At 38.9% G+C, this 23,523-nt stretch overlaps 1 protein-coding gene across 2 annotated transcripts in view; it reads left to right on the top strand.

Moving 5' to 3' along the window:
- The first annotated feature begins 11,941 nt into the window (after nt 1–11,941).
- The window catches only part of clca3p.L, a 38,753-nt gene continuing 27,171 nt past the window's right edge, over nt 11,942–23,523 (top strand). Inside the window, exons 1-5 of one of the 2 annotated variants that reach the window (XM_018258599.2) lie at nt 11,942–12,094; nt 16,827–17,092; nt 17,809–17,949; nt 19,829–19,979; nt 20,897–21,005. In XM_018258599.2, the coding sequence (XP_018114088.1) occupies nt 16,934–17,092; nt 17,809–17,949; nt 19,829–19,979; nt 20,897–21,005 (560 nt within the window). In that variant the 5' untranslated portion in view covers nt 11,942–12,094; nt 16,827–16,933. Of the gene's footprint in view, nt 12,138–16,826; nt 17,093–17,808; nt 17,950–19,828; nt 19,980–20,896; nt 21,006–23,523 lie in introns of both variants that reach the window. The other variant, XM_018258600.2, reaches the window with a different exon arrangement.

The following is a 23,523-nucleotide window of genomic DNA, read 5'->3' as shown; positions in this document are numbered from 1 at the left end:
GTCCGACTTTCTCCCAACCTTTCTACTTTCAAGAAATCTCTGAAAACGCACTTCTTTCGAGAAGCCTACCCTCACTCTGCTTAACTACCAAACGCAATACCACATTTCTCACCCACTCAATTCGATCTTGCCCACTCCCACACCTTGTGTATTACTCCCTTCCCTTTAGACTGTATGCCTATGCATAGGGCCTTCCTCACCTTTTTGTACCTGTATTGATTGTGATGTTTGTTACTCCATATATTCTATGTATGTAATTCATGTGATGTAGTTGTATAATCACATTTACTTTACAGTGCTACGCAATATGTTGGCGCTATATAAATACATGTTAATAATAATAATAATAATAGTTATCAATAATGTTATTTAGTTTCCACATTGTCCATATGTTTTCTATCAAGGTAAATACATTAAAGCAACAATTGGAAATAACAGAAGTTTAACCATAATCTGACTAGTTTGTCTGATCACCAATCTTATTTATTTATGCAATTATATAGAACTATATTATAGAACTATTGGGCCATTGGTGCCATATCTATATTCCAACCAGCGGGACCAAATCTGTGAGAATTTTTGATTGGCGTCTAGTAGAACACTGGACATTTATCTATTTTATGTTCTGTGGCTTCAATCGAAATTTGTTTTGTTTTCCATGCTTGTGCTAGAGTAAGCTTTGCAGCTGTCGTTATCTCTATAAATATCTGAAATTGTGTTGTAGTTAGTCTGTTTTTTTGCATAATAACGTTGTACTTGGATGTCTTGGGATTGATATACCAAAAAACTGAATAAGTCACATTATGGATTCTGATCCAATATTGTTGGGCCACTGGTCTTGCCACCATATGTGGTACATGGTCCCTTTCTATCCACACCCTCTAAAACAGGAGTGCCCAGACTTTACTAATGAGAGGTCTACTTTTAGTAATGTTGTCCTATTATGATCTACATTCATTAAAGCATTGTTAGCATTCTGTTCAATGGAAAATATTACTTTAGTATTGATTTATGGGAAAATGTATATTTCTGTATTTAACAAACAACTATTTCTTAAGTAACCTTTTACATAATAAATATCTGAATGAAGCATGAAACAGGAGGGTGATTTAGACAAACTGTTTGTTGACACTGTCTTGAGATCTACTGGTCACCAGCTAAAGGTCTATTGTTAGATCCCAATCTACCTTTTGGGCACCCCTGTTCTAAAACATCTACCATCAGCTGTGGATACAAATTGGGCTGCACTAGCAGGGATCAGATACCACCTGAGATACCACCTGAGTAAGACTTTGTAGTTTGTTTCCATTAATGACACATTCCTGGAAGATCTCCTTTCTTTAGAACATACCGATTCCCAGTCCTCTAAACTCATTTGGTAGTCCATCTCTCTCTAAAATGGACTACCTCTTATAATGTATAAGGTGTTAATTGGGTGTCAGTTATCTTAAAGCCATTTTAATCCAGAACAGAAATCACTTTCTGAGACTTAGGAGTTTTCCTGCACCAATGTTCAAAAAAGGACTGAGCTATCGGGATCCCATCTAGATTAAGCGTAGTGTAATATTTGATTCATCCTAAAATATTCTGCTTTTTCAACCAAGTGTTTTTCAGTTGGTGTGGGGGCCCAATAGGGTATAAAGTTGACCTATATCTACGAAATTGTGCTCTAACCAGCAGCTAAATGCTGTATGTTGAAGACCTGGTGGAAATAGAGTGTTGCCTACTAGTGGCATTGCTGGAGTGTTTGGGGATTTCAAGCTAAACCAGTCACATACTGTGTCCCAAACTTTCAGTGTATGTTGTAGGCAAATACTCCCTATCTTGGGCTTTTTCTTAACGGGACACCAAGCAAATGCTGAAGGTAAGTATGGTTGTGTAAAGAGAGATTCTAAGTACCCAATGGGGGGTCAAGTGATGCATGAAGTGTTAATATCTGGGAGATTTTAGCTGCTTTATAATAAAGTAGAAAGTTAGGAAGTTCTAGGCCTCCTTGATCCCTAGGTAACATTAATATTGTTCTGTTAACCCTTGGGAGCTTCCCTGTCCATACAAATTGCACTAGTTTTGAGATGAACTTATTAAGATCTACGGTAATGTGGGGATAGGAACAGGGTCCAAAATAAGTATAACAGTTTTGGGAATAAATCATCTTTATGGAGTTTATACACCCAATCCAAGTATGTTGGTGTTTCCAGGTATCTAATAGGGCACTTGGAACCTAAACATGGAGGGGTAATTTAATTTATACAGCGTCTCATATGAATTTGTGAGTTTAATGCCCACCATTGAGATAAACTTTACCCCCAAAATGAACACTTAAGCAACAGATAACATATAGTTATATGATATTAAATTGCATATTAAGGAATATTACCAAATTGGAATATATATTTAAGAAAACGTTGCCCTTTTACATTTCTTAACTCGAACCACCATTTTGTTATAGTCTCTGTGCTGCCTCAGAGATCACCTGACCAAAATTTCTGCAGTTGTAACTATAACAGTAAAAAGTGTGGGAAAAAAAGACTTTGTATGTTACTTTGCTCATGTGACCTAACATGTATGGTTTGTTTGTGTGCACCGTCAATTGTAGGATCCAAGGGGGTGGCCCTTAGTTCTTAAAATGGCATTTTTCTAATAAGGATTACCCAATGGCACATACTACTAAAAAAAATTATTTACATGAGGCAGGTTTTTGAGCTGTTTTATGCAATATATTTTTAATAGAGACCTACATTTGTTCAGCGGTATAGCTTTACTTTAAATTGAATGAACCAAGGAAACCCTGACTCCAGGCCCGGACTGGCAATCTGTGGGTTCTGGCAAATGCCAGAGGGGCTGCTATAAGGTGCCATAGAAAGTCACTATTTAGTAGGCTGGTGGGGGCTGTTTGGGCCTCTATGTGGGCTGATTGGGTCTCTGTGTACCTGAAATGCCAGGGCCTATTTTAATTCTCAATCCGGACCTGCCTGACTCAATATGTCAGACACCTCCCAGACATCCAATCACTGGTGCTCCTTTTTGGGAAAAAATGTACTGGCCCAGGGAAAAAAATAACAGAGCACCTGGCCACCGAATTTGAAGTGTTTCACTGCTAAAGAAAATGCCCATAGACGAATGTATAGTTTGACAGAGCGAAACGGGTCAGATTTGCCCATCACTTTTAGAGAGGCTTTACAGCATTAAAATAAATAATAATACAATCTTAATACATATATCAGGAAGTTCTATTTCAATCTGACTTAAGATGCCCATGCATGCTGATATCCCTCCATTTGCCGAGGTTGTTGATGCAGATGATTTTTGGCTACTGAAACTTAGTTTCACAACCTCACAAAACACTAAACATTTATCTTTATTTCAAAGATGTTTCAAGAATCAGTCAAACAAATTTGACATTTAAAAGTGTTATAAAAGAATTTTGTTAAATATACCCGACTATTGAAGACGTGGGTCCCCTGTTCCACTGAAAAGACAAATTATTTGCAATGCTCTAGACACATATGCACTAAAAGTGTTTCCTGCCCATAACATCCCGTCCCATTACATCCTTCAAGAAGCAGATGGGAAACCTCTCTATTTGTTGGTTAACACACCTCCTTTAGATTCTTTTGTCCAGCATGTAAGTCAGGGTGTTTTGCAATAAATTTCATTAAAGGTAAAAAGCAGTGCTGGAACTAGGGGTAGGAAGCAGAGGAATGTGTCTAGGGAGCAACAGGAGGGGGTGTTAGGACCCTAGGCACATCCCTATACTGACTTCTTTAATTTTGGCACTACACATCATGGAGCAGGAGAGGGAGCAGGCAAGCTACTGGTAGTTTTGCCTGCCTGCCTAGCTGGTAAAAATGAAGCTTGATGCCTAGGGAAGGCCCCAATAGAAATCCAGGCCGGTATACTGTACAGTGACCTATCCATTCAATCATTGGCATCATCGATATGAAGATTTGTTTGCACTTGTGGATTTATCAGCATCATGGAAGTGACTCTATTTGGAAGTACTTTCTTAGGATTTCATCAATTCATCAATTAGTATTATGAATACAATATACAATTTGTACTTGGTCTCCTTTCTTTGTTTTTATGTTTCTTTATTTAATTAGCTGTTTGCTCAGCATAATTGTTGCTATTGTTTACCCTTGAAACCAGGCAGTGGTTTAAATAGCAGACTGGAAGAAGAAAAGGAAGGGTCTGAACAGAAATATAAGTAATAAAAAGTAAAGGCTGCGGGGATCATTGACCTCCAACAATCAGATACCATTATAAATTCTAAGCAGGAAATGGGACAGAAGATAGTTTAAAACATGATATAACATGATAAGTAGTTGCTAAATGTTGCTAACAATAGAATATGCTATGGAAAATTAAGTTAAGAGTCAACTACTCCCTTAAAATAAATAAAATAAAAAGACTTGATTAGGACATACAAGAAACCTAACGTGTTTCATGCCTGAATGTGTACTTACTCACTTACAGACTCATAGCCTATGAGTAAGTGTCCATTCAGGCACAAAATGCGTAGCAAATGGACCTCATGCCACTTTGAATCCTACAGGCTGAAAAATTGTTTGACAACCCTTGGACTAGGGGCTGTTCCGGTGAAGAACCATTATGATTTTTCTTTTCTTTTTCCTTTTTACTCTTGATTTATAACCTTTTTTTTTTAAGCACAGAGGCATACCTGCCTACTTTCCTACTTCTCCTTGCCTGTTGCAGACTTTCAGCAGAGGGGTCAGCCTTGTGGTCCAGGCACACTAAGCCTTATATACCCTAGTCCCATTTGTTCTGGGACCCTAACTGGATGAGATACAGCCGGGACACTGGTGCCTCTCTTACTCCTCTTTCCTCCCAGGGCATTTCCCTTCTCACCTGATGGCTGAACCACTTCTCACAAGGGGTTATTTGTACTGGCCCCTTCTCTTCTCCCTAACCACAGCAAAAAAAAACTTTTTGAACAGATTAAAACATTGTCTTGGTGTTACAGGTCAATTATTTTTACTAGAATAAGGATCCAGTTTTAATGGATTTCTTAAACATTTAATGCATTTGAAACTAAAGGGAGTATTTCTACTACTCCAGGGACTGTCCACCATTTTCTCACTCACAAGGTTCATTTTTGTCCGGTACATCTATGTTGTGTGTAGGACCATGGTCCTAGAGGAACGTTGTTTCGTTTACTGTACAAACGTATATGGATGAAATGACAATAAACTCATCCTTGACTTGACATTTATACAACATTTCTGCATTTACCTGCTCAGTGAGCAGTTTAAGGGCAGATTTGAGGAGATTTAGTCGCCCGGAAACTAATAGTCTCTTCTTAGGGCGACTAATCTCCCCCCGAAAAGCCTTACTGCAAGCTAAAAATCGAAATCCCCGGCGAATGGCACTCGGATCGATTTGTTTTCCGAAGTCGCCTGAAGTGTCCTCGTGAGGCAACTTTGGGCAACTTCGGAAAACGAAGCTCTCTGAGTGCAATCCTGCCGGCGATTTCAATTCTAGCTGGTGGGAAGGCAGTTCGGGGAGATTAGTCGCCCGAAGGTGAGGCGATTTTTTCCCTGGGCGACTGATCTCCCTGAATTTCCATGTGTGTCTCTACCCTAAAGGTGCAGGTAAGACAATGTTATAGAAAACGTCTTCTATGGCTTATTGGACCTTGTGTGGGGCCATCCAACGGGCATCCCCGATCGTTATCTGTCCGAAAGTCGAGCAGATCTCAATTGGGCAGGTTAAAAAATCCTGTCGGATCGCGGCCGCATCTGTGCATGTATGTGGTCCCGCAATCCGACCGCCCATTTTGGATGCATGTGATACGATCATTGGGCCCTAGGGCCAACGATCGGATCAGCCCAATATCACCTACTTCAATGTGGGCATATTGGGGAGAGATACGATCGTTTGGTGACATCTCTGCGTCTATGGCCACCTTTAAAAGATCGCAGAGCACTGAAGCATTGTTATGCAGTTTTTTAATCTTATTTAGTCTTTATTAATTAATGCTTTGATCCTATTGCTGACTACATGCCCATGTATTAGTTTGTTCCATTTTTCCAATCTCATATCCGAAATCTGTTACCAAGGCTTAATTCCTATACAGCTTCTGTGTGAGGAAGTGTTTGTCAAAAACAGAGTAAGATGGTGACCTTAAGTTTATATTTGATGTTATCAAATATATAAAAATTCCAGTGACCTGTCACAACAGATAACCGACAGGATTAGTAATTTCCTGTTTGAAACAATACAATTTCCAACCGAATGTGAAGAGATGTCTTTATATACTTTTTACGTTGGGTTTTGATACTATTGGAAAAGATTAAACATTTACGAACACTGAGGGTGTTGTTTATCAAAGATCGAATGTTAGAGTTTTTTTTATAACTCAAATGAACTGAAACTTGAATGGTTTCTTATTTAAAGTGATACTGACACTTAAAAATTATTATTCAAAATATTAAAGTACATCAAAAGTTACCTGTAGCTCACGTTGATCGTTTTTCACTAATAGTTCTGCTTTTGTAAGTAATTGTTACTCGAAGTTCCTAAACCTAGTTTTACCAACCTTACTGTCCCTTCTCAAAATGTCAGTTAGAATTTCTAATGCTGACTGCTGAAGTTCATATATGGCAGCCCCCTCATAGAGAAATATGGGGGATCAAATGGAAAAGCATCTGTAAATACTTTTATGGCAAAATTATAAATAGCATGCAAAGACAATATAATGATAGATTTTTAAAAAAAAAGTTTAATTTCTGGTGTCAATATCTCTTTAAGAAAAAACTGGAATGGAAAAAACACGATTCTGCGAGTTCGAGTTGCAAAACCCGAAAACTCGAGTTTTTGGGCAAACCCCTCAGAAAAAAACTTGAACATCATGCAGGTTATTAACATTTTCAAATGGTTCAAGGGGCCTCTGCCATTGATTCCTACATGACCTTGACAGGTTTTAGATGGTGGATTTTCAGATTCAAGTTATTACCAAGGTCCGGGTATAATAAATCTCGAAAAAAGTTGTCGAGGCCATGTAGAAGTCAATAGCAGCCATTGTTGGACTGGGGGGGGCGGGGCCCACCAGGACTGGTATCCAGGGCCCCCCTTCTGGCCCCACGCACCGCTCCCCTATTGTAACGGTGGGAGGGGGGGTCTGGCCCTGATGGCAGCGGTCCCTTGAACCACAAATCTGTAAACTTAGCTCAGTTCAAGTTACTTATTATTAATGTTTTGCCAAGGGTAGAAGAGCCACTGTGTCATTCTGAGGAAAAGAAGAAAATAGTGTGCCGAGGCCTGATTCCAGTACACGCCCTACACCTAGGGCTATTACACAATTATATATAAATGAAAGTGAATGTGAAGATTAAGCAATATCAGAGGTGATCCTGGCCCCTCTACTTCCTCCTCCCCTGCGCACTCACCTTTTTTTGCTGGAGGGGGTCAGGGGAGGCCACGAAAATGAAAAAAAAAGAAGGTGCCAGGAGAAGGACATTCCATACAGCAGACCTTGGCCTGGGCCACCCTGTACTTCACCCCCACCAGGCCCGGACTGGCAATCTGTGGGTTCTGGCAAATGCCAGAGGGGCTGCTATAAGGTGCCATAGAAAGTCAGTATTTAGTGGGCTGGTGGGAGATGTTTGGGCCTCTATGCGGACTGATTGGGCCTCTTTGTACCTTAAATGCCAGGGCCTATTTTAATTCTCAGTCCGGACCTGCCCCCCCCCCCACACACACACACAGGCACAGGGTATGCAGGCACTTCACTTCCCATAAACCACTGAACCTCAACCCCACCTCCCTCTGTGCGGAGGCTGAGGGCAATGACAACATATAATACAAAGCATGTAATGAACCGAATCTAGAGCTGTATAAGGAAATCCTGTTCCTAAAGCACTTGCCCTCAGGCAGTAGCCTGACTGATACTAGGGGAAATAGTCTTCTTCCACTGTGCCTGTAAAGCTGGTCATAGATGTAAAGATTTTTAAAAGATCTTTTTGTTATTGTTAGACCAAGCTTATCTTGAAACGATCGTTTAAATGTACGATTCGTCCATGAACTAAAAAGTCCATTTCAATAGATATTGTCTAGTTGAAGCCAGGTAAGCTGAGGGGAGCTGTCTGCTTGGCCCTGCAAACAATTGGACAATAGATAGATTTCACTGTGACCGATGAAAATTTTCTAACCTGGCCGATCAATCTTCTGACTGATGTCGGATGAAAAATCATTAGATGCGCGATCGTTCTATTCCTTCTAACCTCACGATAATTTAACGGATTGGTTGAATTGCACTAAAATCGGTCGTTCATCATAGAAAAATCTTTGCGTGTAAGTGTTAAGTCTTAAGTGTCCAGCTGCATTGTTACAGGATACAGAAGACAACTATTTATCCAGCCCATTAACTGTAGTCACTGTTAACTCAGCAGGAAAAGCAGGCACAGGGAAGTAAGAGGGTATTATTAGATAATAGCGCTCAAAACAAAGATTCAAGATAAGTCTCTGTCAATAAAACAGTCTTTATTAAAGGATACTGTCATAAGAAAAAACATTTTTTTCAAAATGAACCAGTTAATAGTGCTGCTCCAGCAGAATTCTGCACTAAAATCCATTTCTCAAAAAAGCAAACAGATTTTTTTATATTCAATTTTGAAATCTGACATGGGGATAGACATATTGTCAATTTCCCAGCTGCCCCAAGTCATGATTGTGGGCGCACATTGTACAGCAGAAGAGGAACAGTGGGGCAGCAGAGAAACGCAGATCTGTGTTGAGTGGCATTAGCTTTTATAGCTCCTTCTTCAACCATTGGAAATGCACTAGAATGTCAAGTCCTACATATCAACAATTATTTAAAACAATTATGTTCCTGGCCAGGATTTTTCCTAAGGGTAAGCACTTAGAAATTCAAGTGTGCAAGCACTGGTGCACTTTACTCCAACTCCCAATTCGTTTCTTGCATGCACTCTCCATATATTGTTTCTGAATTTCAAATCTTAAATGTTTCAGAACCTTTAGTTGATTGAAATATCTTTTACTAATGTAACCTTAATAAAAGGTGTTTTATTGAGAGAGACTTATCTTAAATTTTTTTTTAGTGCTATTATCATATACTGTATATATATATATATATATATATATATATATATACTTGTTTAAATAGTCTCTGTTCTCCCAATGTGCAGATCATTTGCGAGGAGATTGTGAAGGGAGAAAAACTGCTGTATTATATGATATTTTTTAGGGGGGGTCACATTATACTGTATGTTGGAGTTCACTTTACCGATCACTGGTGAGCCTACTTTAGGGCAAAACTGGTCTTTAGTTGGGATCTAAAACACAGTGATGAATTCTGAGCTTGCAGGGCATTCCATGAATTTATTAAAGGAGACATATTGGGGCAAATTCACTAAGCGCCGAACGCTAGCGTTAATTCGCTAGCGTTTGGCATTTTCGTTACTGCGCAAATTCACTAACGAACGCTGGCGTAGATTCGCTAGTGTTACTTCGCACCCTTATGCCTGGCGAATTTTCGCTACGGACGTAACTACGCAAATTCACTAACGCGCGCAGTGTACTGAACGCTACCTTTTACGCTAGACTTCCTTCGCCACCTCAGACCAGGCGAAGCGCAATAGAGTAGATAGGGATTGCTTCAAAAAAAGTCAAAATTTTTTCTAAGTCCCAAAAAACGCTGGCGTGTTTTCTACATTATGGGTGATAGGCTGAAAAAGATAGAAAAGTTTTTTGGGGCTCCCCTCCTTCACCCCTACATTTCCTGACTCATGGCAACTTACCTATACAGTGGGCACATGTGTAGGGCAAAATAAAAATTTTATTTGATGTTATGAAGGTTTTCTAGGCATTTGTAGTGCTGATACGTATTCCTCCATTGAAATTTGAATTTGGCGCCGTATGCAAATTAACCTTCGCTAGCGTAACTTCGCTTCACTTAGCGAATCAATGCTAGCGCAACTTCGCAACCTTGCGCTACCCCTGTGCGCAACTTCGGATTTTAGTGAATTTGCGGAGCGCTGGCGAAACTACGCCTGGCGAAGTGTGGCAAAGTTGCGCCTGGCGCAACTACGAATCTTAGTGAATTCGCCCCATTGTGTGAAAAACAAGAATGTGCCAGAGTCCCGCCCATCTATTTCACTTTCTCCTGCTTCCTTTCTCAGGCTGTGCAGGCGAGCCAGAGGCACTCAGCACATTGCCTGGTAGAAACAAAACCAATCGCAAGCTAGGCTTACCTGGAGGCTTTCCCCTCCAACTGCGCTTCTGGCAGGGACTGTTAGAATACGCCCACCCCTCAGTTACATACGTAGTTACATAGTAAGTTAGACTGAAAAAAGGCATACATCCATCAAGTTCAATCTTATTTTATATATATATATATATATATATATATATATATATATATATATATATATATATATATATATATATATATATATATATATATATATATATATATATATATATAACCTGCCTAACTGCTAGTTGATCCAGAGGGAGGCAAAGAAAACTTGTTTAGAGCCTCTCCAAAAGTTCCTTCCTGACTACAATGGGTATATTTATCAAAGAGTGAAGTTAGAGGTCGCCACAGTCCTCTAGAGTGAAATTCCACCACTCTCCATTCAATTCTATGGGATTTCGAAAGGCATATTTATCAAAGGATGAACTTTCACATTAACCCATTGATAAATACTCTTTTAAAAATCCCATAGAAATGAATGGAGGGTGGAGGAATTTCACTCTAGAGGACTGTGGGATCTTTAACTTCACTCTTTGATAAATATAACCCCAAGGGGTATATTTCGCAAAGGGTGAAATTCCGCCACTCTCCATTAATTTCTAGAACTATTGTATCAAGTCCGGCGTGAACACACTTGGCGGATTTTGGTGAAGAAACAAAAGACTTTGCATTTCACTCCAAAATACGCTGATTGTGTTGGCACTGGAGCCAACATGGCTAGGGCAAGGCTAGGTATTGCCACACAGAGTCATAATCAGCCTGCTGAAATACACAGGCCTCTACCCTGGGCAGTAGCCTCCTTCTTCTTTCTTGTTCAGAACCATTGTGTCAACTTGGGTAAACACACTTTTTTCGGCATAAAATGCAAAGTTCAATTTTTTCTGGATGATTCCGGATGCGAACAGAAAAGGGAGGCTATTGCCCTCAATAGGGGCTGAGATTGGCCTGTGGATTTCAGCAGACTGATTTCAGACCCGTCTGGCCCTAAGCCACAGAAACAACTTGTGATATTAATTCAATGTGGGGTTGTTTTTTTGGGGGGGGGAGCGTATCTATATTGCAGCATTTTGGCAACCTTATTTTTTCATGAAGTCAGTTGGGATTAAATAAGAGAAACTATGACTTGTTTCCGATTTAATACAAAAAACCAATAGGTACCCCCAACATTCGCCCACCGCTTCCCTTTGTGGTCAGAAGCCCACGAGAATCATCATTTGTTTGCTGAGAACTTTGCTATAATAAAATTAAAAATATCACATATGTCATCAGCGGAGGCAGAGAAGGAAAAAGAATCTAAACCAATTTGAAATGTTATATAGCTTCAATATATTAAACGGAAATATAGTGTGTGGGTGTTGGAATAATGTAATATTATGGAATACAAGTCATCTGTTCCCTATACTGCCCTCTCTTCTTAAATATAGGGCTCAGTGGTATTAAAGTGTATGCTGGGAGCAGCAAGTACTTCTACACTCTGGTATATCTGTTAATGCCTGCATATATATATATAGATAGAGATAGATAGATAGATAGATAGATAGATAGATGATAGATAGATAGATAGATAAATATATATATATTTTTTTCCCAGCATCTAATAACAGGAACTACTTTTCTGTTTTTTACCTGTAACTTAATCCCCTGTGCTACACACCTTCACCGAGCCAACCCCCAGTGGGAAAGGGCTGTTCTCCTCTGCAGTGGGTGTGGCATTGCCCCATGGGGTAAGGGGAAAGGCAGATTGTTCAGGAATTTCCAGCCCTGGAATCGCTATATATTCATCCTGCTGCGACAGGAATCGCATTGCTCCACTCTGTGCGGGAAGTAGCGACTCACTGAGCTGGGAACAGCGAGCGGGTAAGACATCTGGCTGGGGAGCGATTGACCTCGAGTTGATAAGGTTATTATAGTTCTACTGCTACTATAACACACGGCAGATACGTTGCCTCTTAATAAGTCCTATAGAAATCCTTATATATTAAAACGGGCAGGTATAGCAGCAACTGGCAGATCTGTAGCGATTGGCGTTGGAAAGGCGAGCGCCTGACCTTCAAAGAAGTAGCGGCAGATCGGGCAGTGTGGGGCGGATAGGTGCAGTATTTACATCTGTCTCGGGTAAATCGCTGCGTCTGCCCACCATGTAGGCTCAGATATTCCCCTGCTTTGTATTCCACCTATGCTAGGGCTGCATTTAAAGTTCCTCCTCCCCGTGCTCAGAGCACTGCAGGGATCATTCCAGCTGTTGCACGACTCCAACTCCCAGCAATGCACAGCTGGAGAGATCCCTGACACTTGCATTTAGCTCTAGATACAGTTATGTTTCTATTTCCTGGTGTTTGTGTGTCAAAGATCACATCTTTGTAATGATGTACTACATTGTTCATTCCTTTGTGTTCCCTGTGTCTGATGCTTGAAACAGTGTAGCAGAATTGTCCTCCAGGTTTATTAGTCAGCTGGCTTCTATTACATTGTTTCAGCAGTCAGAACCAGTACATTCACACATAACTTTAAAATAACTGAATATGTTAAATGAACGTGCAGTGGTATAATGCTTAGAAATACATTTCCATTATGCTAAAATTGGTGTTGGGGTTTTTGAAATACCTAGTATAAAACAACCCAAAGGCTCTGATTTTCTACAGGAAATTAAGTATTTCATCTAATTGTAAGGATTTAGATAAAGCTGTTTAATCCTTTGTTGGTCTTTGCTATTAGTCATACAGGTCAATTTAGTACATACAGGGACGGACTGGCCCACCGGGATACCAGGAAAACTCCCGGTGGGCCCAGGTGTCAGCGGAAATAGAGAAACAAACAGGCGGCACTCCGGATAAAATAAATAAGCAATTTATTCCAACATGAGGTGGATCCACATTGCCTTACGCGTTTCGGGAAAAATGTTGGAATAAATTCCTTATTTATTTTATCCAGAGTGCCGCCTGTTTATTTCTCTATTACCAAGGCACAGCAGAGGCGCTGGTGGCTGATCACCCAGTTTTGGAGTGTCATCAAGTGGGGGAGGAACACCTGGGAGGGGTGAGTTTGGAGCGGCTCTATCTTTTTGACCCTCCTGCTTCTAAACATTTGGCCTATTTCATGGCCATTCCCTATTTCTATTAGAACAAAGGGGCTAAATAGATGGAACAATAGATTATAGTATGTAAAGAAAACAGAATAGAAGAATAGAGGTTGAGTGAGGAGAAGAAAAATAATACTGAGGGTGGGTTTTTTTTGGTGGGCCCGATTTAAGGTTTTTTTGGTGGGTACATACACAGTTACAATCTTTAATCTGCAATCTCTATTTACACTCCTGCTGGAGGGCAGTCTCCTCCTCTCCCCAGCTCTTTTGTTGTGCAGGGTTAGCCAGTAATTGTGTAAACTTGGGACAACCAGAGGAAAGCGGCTGGCAGCTACTTACTTGAGCAAGGGGAAACTCCCTCAGCTAATCATTGTAATTTCACTTGAATAGAAACATTGACCAAATGGAATGCATGACATTCTGCATGGTCTGACCCCTTCCAGAACTGGGCATGCTTTGGGCTATTTGGATCACGATGGGATCTGCCATTGCAAGCCAGGATTAAGGTCACACAGGAAGAGTAGTAGAATTTGCTGTATACATATAATATATACTGTATCATGCTGTATGTTCTTGGGTATTATACATAATATTTCTATTGCATTTATTCTCCATAAATGTGCTGGTGCTATTTAAATAAAGGATATTAATAATAATAACAATTAATTTTCTATGGGTGAAGTTGCTCACTGGTTCCATAGAAATAAAACATCCACTATTAGCAGTTGCCTGATCTCTCTATGTGACAAAAGCATTGTTTTTATTTATGGTCGTTTTTCTCCGTTACCTTTTCTGGGGCAAATATATGCAGAGACAATTGTATTGTATGCAGGCATTACAATAATTAAATACAGTAGTGGTACTGAGTAACCAGACAAACAGATACTTTAGTGTGGTGCCAGCTTTGGGCACTCCTGCTGAGTAGTAGCATTAGGAAAGGTGAGCAAGAAATGCAAAGTGACAAAGTGCAGATTTTATCCAGTGCAAGAAAAGAAAATGAAGAGAGCAAATGCCAGGGATTTTTTAAGGAAAATTATATGAGAGTGGAATGTAGAATGTGGAATTAGGGTTTACATAGGCAATATTGCCCCTAAGCTATGCTTACACAAGATATCATTCCAGCACACACAGCAAAAGGTCGGACACATACATTCATTTCTATGCACACACATAAATCAGCACTTGCTCAGGCTTTTGGGCATGTGGTTTTTAAAAGGTTTACAAGAAAACAGAGTGAGTGCTGCACACAGGCAATTGCCTCAAAATGTGAATATCCAGATGTTGTTTAACTACAACACCTAGCAGCAATGGTCAGGTTTAAAAATCCCCTCTAATTAAGGACTACATTGATATGTAATATTGGCCCGAAAGCCTGCATTCACAGTGATCTGATCTGATTGTGTGGCCTGATCAGCCTGATATTGCCCTCTGTACTAGATGAGCCAGATTTAATTCAGCTCTTAAAGTTACCAGGAGCAGTTTCTTGCTGCCCCTTTCAACCTTGTAATTTATCAAGGTTACAGAACTAGACTAGAACATGTTAAGATAAACAAAGGTCCAGGGCCATTCATCCCAGGGTACTGGTATTCATCCCAGGGTACTTAGCGAGTTTAGCTCTGTGATTGCCAAACTTCTTTACTTAATTTTTCAGGATTCATTGAGGTCTGGCATAGTGCTGAGAGACTGGCAAATTGCTAATGTGGTGCCTGTATTCAAAAAAGGATCCTGTTCTCAGCCTCAAAATTATAGTCCAGTTAGTCTGATGTCAGTAGTAGGAAAGCTTTTTGAAGGGTTATTAAAGGATAAGCTACTGGACTTTATAGCAAATCATAATACTATGAGTTTGTGCCAGCATGGTTTTATGTGTAATAGATCTTGCCAGACTAACTTAATTTCTTTTTATGAGAAGGTAAACAGGGACCGTGATTCTGGGATGGCAGTGGATGTGATTTACTTAGACTTTGCTAAAGCATTTGATACAGTGCCACACAAAAGGTTACTGGTTAAATTAAGGAATTTTGGCCTGGAACATTTGTACATGGATAGAGAACTGGCTAAAAGATAGACTACAAAGAGTGGTGGTAAATGGAACATTTTCTAATTGGACCAGTGTTGTTAGTGGAGTACCGCAGGGCTCTGTACTAGGTCCCTTGCTTTTCAACTTGTTTATTAATGACCTGGAGGTGGGCATTGAAAGTACTGTTTCTATTTTTGCAGATGATACTAAATTGTGCAGAACTATAGGTTCCATGCAGGATGCTGCCACTTTGCTGAGTGAAAAAAGGCGCTTGCGAGGGGACATGATTACACTTTACAAGTACATTAGAGGACATCATAGACAAATAGCAGGGGAGCTTTTTACCCATAAAGAGGATCACCGTACCAGAGGCCACCCCTTCAGACTAGAAGAAAAGAACTTTCATTTGAAGCAACGTAGGGGGTTCTTCACAGTCAGGACAGTGAGGTTGTGGAATGCACTGCCGGGTGATGTTGTGATGGCTGATTCAGTTAATGCCTTTAAGAATGGCTTGGATGATTTTTTGGACAGACATAATATTAAAGGCTATTGTGATACTAAACTCTATAGTTAGTATAGGTATGGGTATATAGAATTTGTGTGGAAGTAGGGAGGGGTGTGTGTATGGATGCTGGGTTTTCATTTGGGGGGGTTGGACTTGATGGACTTTGTCTTTTTTCAACCTGATTTAACTATATAACTATCAACTCACCTAATTGGTGCAGTGCCCCTGATTTATAGATCTGGTGAGACCCACTACCCCTGTACTGGGATAATGATCAGGAACTGTAAGACACTATGACAAGCTGTGTCCCTCTATCATTCCCTTGTATCTGCCATAATAAGAAGGGTTTTGGGGGATAAAATAAGGCACCATGGAGGTGTAATCTTAGAAGTTATCATCAAATAGGTGAGGCCTGGGTGTTGGCTATGATAAGCATGTGAAAACTTGAAGAATAAAACATTTAATACTTCCTGTAGAGTAGGGTTTATGACAGTAGTGAAACTCATGCTACATCAGGCCACTGCAACCTTCTGGAGATAGAAATGAAAGATTAGTTGTAAAGTTTTATGAAGCAATTGCTTTTTGAACCCTGTGCGTCTCAGATATGCAACTGCCCTTTTTTTAATGTAGCAAGTAATGCTTTCTTAAGCGTTTGAACAGATTGCCTCCCAGATGGTTGGGCAGTTTGGTCAATTTCAACCATATTAGCCAAACACCTGAACATGAATGGCATCTTGGGCAGCAGGTTCTGCAAACCTATCAATTTGTAGTTGAACATGGCATCTGCTAATGCCTCCTGAATACATAGTTTATGTTTAATGTTTACCTAGGAAGTTTATTCCTATGAAAGGCACTCATTTCCAACTTTATCTATGTAATAAAACTGGCAGGATGCTTATCAGTTTAAATGAAGTTTGCCTTAAATCAATGTGATGTGTTACAGCCAGTGCAAAATGATTCTGAATGTTCTTTTGTGCCTTGTTTCCAGGGAAATAGCAGTTAGCCAGTATAAGATACCAGAAAACCAATATAAAAGCCATCGACTGACCCTCTTCTGTAGGACACAGGCCACATTCAGGCTGGAGATTGGGCACTATGAGGCTCTTGCACATTCTTGCACTGATTTCCACTTTTCAGTCTGTACATTTAGCAAGAGACTCACTGGTACAGCTGAAAAATAATGGATATGAAGATATAATTATAGCAGTTAATCCAGAAGTGCCTGAGGATGGGAAGATTATTGAACAAATTAAGGTAAGACTATTGTAATTATTAAGGTGTATTTATTTTTAGGGGAATATGGTCATATTCATATTTAGGGTGGCTATTGATATGTAGCTTTACATGGGAGAGCTTATAACTTCATGTACAGGTATGGGACCTGTTATCCCGAATCTTCAGGACCTGGGGTTTTCTGGATGACGTATCTTTCTGTAATTTGGATCTTCATATCCTAAGTCTACTAGAAAATCATTAAACATTAAATAAACCCAATAGGCTGGTTTTGTATCCAATGAGGATTAATCTTAGCTGGGATCAAGTAGAAGGTACTGTTTCATTATTACAGATTAAAAGGAAATCGTTTTTAAAAATTGTAATTATTTTTAAAATTGAGACCATGGGAGATGGCCTTTCTGTAATTCAGAGCTTTCTGTATAACAGAATGTTGAATATGGGATCCCATACCTGTGTTAACATAGGAGGGGAGTAATATAATTAAGTATATAGGGAAGTTGGTCTCTTTTGGGGGAGGTTAAGGCTTCATATCCCCCTCCTATGTTATGCTTAAACTATAATCAAAATTAAAAAATTTGAAAACTCGACTGAAAAACTCATAGAAAAACCTTTAACTGAAAATAGAGAGGCTGTTTGCCCAAACAGAAACCAGGGCTGTTGTTTGAAAAGTGACAATATTAGCCTTAGCTTCACTTTCATGATTTTTTTTCTGTATCATTTTCTTGCTTATTTAGAAAATGCTGACCGATGCATCTTCTTACTTGTTCCAAGCTACTAAAAAAAGAATTTATATAAGGAGTGCAAAAATTTTGATCCCCAATTCATGGACATCCAATAGTTCTTATGGGAGGCCGAAACTAGAATCGTACGACAAGGTGAGGTATTATTTTATAATCAATATAGTCATTTTAGAAATGCTCAAACTATAAATTATATGGTTATAATACACAAGAGCCATGAATATCCTGTAATTTATGTCCTTAAAGACTGTGCTTAGTGATGCCATCGGTGATGATTAGTGTGATGTCATTTCTGTTGCGTCACTCACTGAAACATGTGTTTTATTATAAATAAAGTACTGCCTTGCTGCAAAATATGAGGATATTAGAAGTCACCTCAGAGTTCCATCCAACTTCTGCCTCATGTTTTTATATGGTCATGGAACTCCTCTGTAACTTAAAATATATAATAAGTTACCAATTATTTTACAATATTTGTATTTTACAACAGGGGGTACTTTATTCAGTAAATAAATGGCACAGGCATGTTTGTGAGCAAATGTGTTTGGGGATAGAAACATCTCAATTTTGCCTGTGTGCCAATGTCACATCACATGGAGTGTTTGGAAAGATGATGATCAAATGGCTGGGAAATCTCTGGCAAATGTACTTACAACAGTTTCCCACAGGCTTCAAAATTCCCAAACTTGTCCCAGGAAATGTGTCAGCTACAAAACACATATATTATTGTTCTCAATTACTTTAATGTGTGTTTATGTGAGTTTTTAATTACTGGCACTTTAGAGGAGGCCAATTTTCCTTGGCAATTTTCCTTGATTAACATAATTCAGTGCCATTGTGATGTGACCTTAGTTAATATGCATACCTCCCAACTCTCCCGTTTTTCGTGCGACAGTCACGACTTTGACAGCTCAACCCCCAGTCCCAGATTGTTACTGAAATGTCCCGAGTTTCTCTTTGATCTTCTGCAATGACACCAGAAAAAGATAAACCATTTCTGAAATGTAATTAAATAAGAGGCTTTTGGCAGTTAGATACATTTGTAACAATTTAATATAAGCAAAGATACAATTGAAACTATTTAAGATAAGCAGGTCTCTTGGAGAAATTGTGACTTTCAGCTTAAAGGGCAATTCACCAACATTAGATAAAAAGGAAAATAGCACATAAAACTTGACCCTAAAATCCCCAGAAAGGTGTCCAAACTTTTCATAGCCTGCCACATTTTGTAAAATGGATTTGGTAGATTTTTTTTGTCCCACTTTCTATTTTTCAAATTTTGGGAGGTATGAAAATGCAGTATTAATATTAACTGCAAGGATAATAGGAGCCTTTCTGCTCACCGCTTTGTCAATGAGTCAAAATCATGTATTAAGGTGATTTTCCCCATTTCCTGGCAGTTTTTTTGTTCTTTGTTTCTAAAACTTGCTACAACAAATCAAGAAAAAAAAAACAAGGACAGCTTCTGGGAAAGGCATGACAAAACTGGCCATATACAGCCCTTTGGAGTATTTCAAGAATATTTTCCCAGACCTGCTATGCAATTGCCTCAGTTACCTCCTTATCACAAGATCAGTCAAATTCATTGTAGAAATAGCTCTCAGCATATGAGTTGTTACTACATGAAAAAGTATGTTGAAACATTAAAAAAAGCTGGTCTCCTTAAAGGTGAGGACAGCAGCAATGTGAAATGGCCAGCTACCAAGGGCCATATGCCTTTTCGTACCATCTATTTTTCTATAGGATTAACTCAATTATAGTTTAATGGGAATTCTATGTGCTATAAATGTATATATCCAAGATATACGTCCCAAGGCTCAATTATTAGTTAAAAAAATATGTTTTATTACAAATCACATTAAAACTAGAACATACTGACCCCGCATGGCCCACCTTAAACGTTTCATACCCTCTGGTCATTGGTGTCTAATGGGAATTCTACCCCAATTTTTTTTTTTTTGCGTAATAAATGATAATTTAATATTATGACAATTGTTTTCATGTAATGTTTTAGGCAGATGTAATCGTTGCATCACCTTTTATCCATGGGGACGACCCATATACATTACAGTTTGGAGGTTGTGGAGAAAAGGGAAAATATATTCATTTCACTCCTAACTTCCTTGTAAATGATGAGAAAATGCTACCAATATATGGACCAAGAGGTAATTAGATGCCTTTGTAAATGATATTTTACACTTGCTTGGCAGCTTTCTGTTTAGAATGAATATAGGTAGTCCCTAGATATGAGGATAGCTCATTGTGTGGCCCTTTTTATTACAAAAACATACAAATAAAGTCACATGTTCAATGTAAACTACAGTGGGTTTATTACTTTTTCCCCATAGACATATTAAGTTTTTTTTTGATTGAATTGCATCTGTCCCATAATATACTGTTACACTACACTGATAAGAAGTGTAGGCTTTCGATATCCTACTACAGTTACTATAAATACGTTTCTGTGTAGTCATGGGGTGGCTATAAAAGTTGAATAGGGCAAAATGGGTCATGTTTACATATCAGATAACTGATGAGCTCTGTAGAATACAAAGGGTTTAGTTCTTACACACAGGGACCAAATACCATTGATGGCTCATTACAAGACTGTATAAAAATGGTTTCTCTTATATAAAATAGGACATTTGTTTCCAAGAAATTGTTTAATTGTTGGAGCTTGATCAATAGATACAATCTGTAAATGTTCAGGTACCTGTGTGTCTTATACCTTAATGCAATACAAGAATGTGTTAAACACAGCATCTGCATTACTTTTAAAACACATTTAATTTGATATAAAAATTGATTTGGTTAATATGTACACTTTATCAGCACATAGTATAAGTAACTCTTTGATTTGCCGCGCTGTGTGTTTTTATATATACATCAGCACTGCACAGAATAAAGAGTCATAAATGTAGAATCTGCAATGCTGGCACTATGTTCCTTTTCAGTCAGTGCTGTAGATTCAATACTCAATCCATGGCAATAAAAGTTATATATAAATGCAATTTTCTCATTAGCACACATTTCTGCCTGCCTAAATTGTGCAGACTCGTCTGATTTTTCTTCATACACACAGGGAGAGTTTTCGTGCATGAGTGGGCTCACCTTCGTTGGGGCGTCTTTGACGAATACAACTATAATCGCCCTTACTACCTCTCTGAAAATCGGAAAGTTGAAGCAACAAGGTAGAGTGCGAATGGGATTATAATTCACCTCTCAACATAATGTATAGTCCTGAGAGGATTAAAGGAGAATGAAACATACAATATTTTCACATGTTAGAATAGATTAGTAATACAACTTCCATTTTTTGCAGCCTCTAGGATTCCCTGAATATTTTCTGCTGCATAGAATGCCTGTTCCTGGAACCTGTATCAATAGCTCCTTGTATGAATTGACTACATTATGTTGCCTGTTTGACTCAGGTCCTTTCTTACACAATTTAGATTTTATAGTATAGATGTACATGTTTTCTATACTGTCAATGATAGCTAAACAGAAAATATAGATCAGATCTGCCAAAAACGAATGTATATATTTTTTATACAAACATACTTGATCCCTCGATTGAAAGGAAACCATGGTATTCTCTCTGTGTGCTCACTGGGAGTAAAATGCAGCCCTCCCTCACTTTGTTCAGTTGTGAAATCATAAAGTCTCTGTTTTCCATAGTAAGTGGTGCACAGATTTACCAAAAAGTAGGGGAACTTCAAGTCCCAGAATATATCACTATTATAAAGGGGCTGGGGAACAGGTAGGATTGCCACCTGGCCAGTATTTTACCGGCCTGGCCGGTAAAAATGATGGTTGATCCCAATTTTATTAATAGGGAAAAAAGATAAATATATAGAAAGGCCGGTATTTTTTTCAGAAAAGGTGGCGACCCTAGGAACAGGTCTTAAAAGAGCCCAAAAACAGACTATCGTGGTTTCCTTTCAATTTGTGGAGTCAGTAATGTCTGTGTAAAAAAAATTCAGGTACATATATTTTTAGAAGTTCAGATTGTGTTTATGTACCTTTTCTTCATAAGCCCAAATTAACAAGAGTGTCAAAAATGGTGGTATGTTTTCCCTTTAAACATTTTGGAATATCCATGCTTATGTAACCGTGCCTTCTAGTATATCTCAGGAACATAATTTCTTTGTACTCAAAGGGCAAATGTTTACTCAGCAGGTTTTATATTGTATAATAATTTACAGCTGTTACTTATCAACTGCAAATCTTTACTTTACAAGTCTGAATAGATTTATGCCAATAGGAAAATGCAAAACCATCTGTATCCTGTTTATCGTCCTACCTTAGATATCTTGCTCAGAATTTGATATCCTGTAATTGTTACTAGAAATTGTTGGCATTTGTCATCCCTTTTAAAAATTGCTACCTGAGAGGGGGCATCATGGAGCTGGGGAAGTGAGTGGGTGGGCTGGTAGAGGGGGAGTGGCCAGGTATGGGTAGCCCCTCCACAGATTTTTAGTGGGGAAGTCCGACACCCCTGCGGTTATGCTGCTGCATGTTGTTACCGGTATGGGATCTGTTTTCCAGACTGCTTGGGACCTGGGGTTTCAGGGATAAGGGATCTTTCTGTAATTTGGATTTCCATACCTTAAGGGGCAGATTTATCAAAGGTCGAATTTCGAACTGAAATATACTTCGAAATTCTACCGTCGAATGGCTATACTTCGACTTATCGAAGTTGACTTTTTTTTACTTAATTTGACCGTTTTGTAGTTGAAGTAAAATCGTTCGATTTCAGCGATCGATCGAACGATTTTACTTTGACTACAAAAAACTTAGAAAAATGCATTAGAGGGTCCCCATAGGCTAACATAGCACTTCGGCAGGTTTAATTTGGCGAACTATTGAAGTCAAAGTATTTTTAAAGAGACAGTACTTCGATTATCGAATGGTCGAATATTCGAACAGTTTTACTTAGAATCAAAGTCGAAGTAAATTCAAAGTTGTAGTATCCTATTCGATGGTCAAAGTATCCAAAAAATGACTTTGAATTTCGAATTTTTTTACTTCTAAAATTCCCTTCAAATTCACTTCGACCCTTGATAAATCTGCCCCTAGGTCTACTAAAAAAATATCTAAATAGAAATGAAACCAGTAGTATTGTTTTGCCTCCAATAAGGATTAGGTGTGATCGAGTACAAGGTGCTATTTTTTTATTATTACAGAGGAAAAAAATGTCATTTTTAAAAATGTGAATTATTTCATTAAAATGGAGTCTATGGGAGATGGTCTTCCCGTAATTTGGATTCCTCTAAATAACAGGTTACCGGATAACAGATCCCATACCTGGGATAGTGTCCCTGCAGTTGACTGCCCTGCAAAGCTATAGGATGCTGTAATTAAAAAAAAATGGCAGTCACCACGGGTAGCCCTCAGGAATTGTTTAGGTTGCCACTAGGCAGCCATTGTGGACTTAGGGTTTAACCCAGTGATTCCTGTCCATAGCAAATAATCATGTCATGTTTCAAAACCTTAAAGGGGCAGTATACCCCCTTGTTCAACGTGAGTTTAATGAATATTGCTAGTGATGAAGACCAATGCTGTCCAACTTTTGTGGTACAGAGGGCTGGAATTTTTCTGGTCTCTGTGGTGGAGAGCAGATAATGGAAGCCAGTGTTGACCACCTCCTGTTTTAAACCACCTCATCCACTTTAAACCACAGCCACGTTACCAAAAGAACTTTTAAGA

Source organism: Xenopus laevis, chromosome 4L (genome assembly GCF_017654675.1).
Source record: "Xenopus laevis strain J_2021 chromosome 4L, Xenopus_laevis_v10.1, whole genome shotgun sequence".
Classification (NCBI taxonomy): Eukaryota; Metazoa; Chordata; class Amphibia; order Anura; family Pipidae; genus Xenopus; species Xenopus laevis.
Note: the sequence above shows the minus strand (reverse complement) of the source record. Positions and strands in the feature narration are given on the sequence as shown.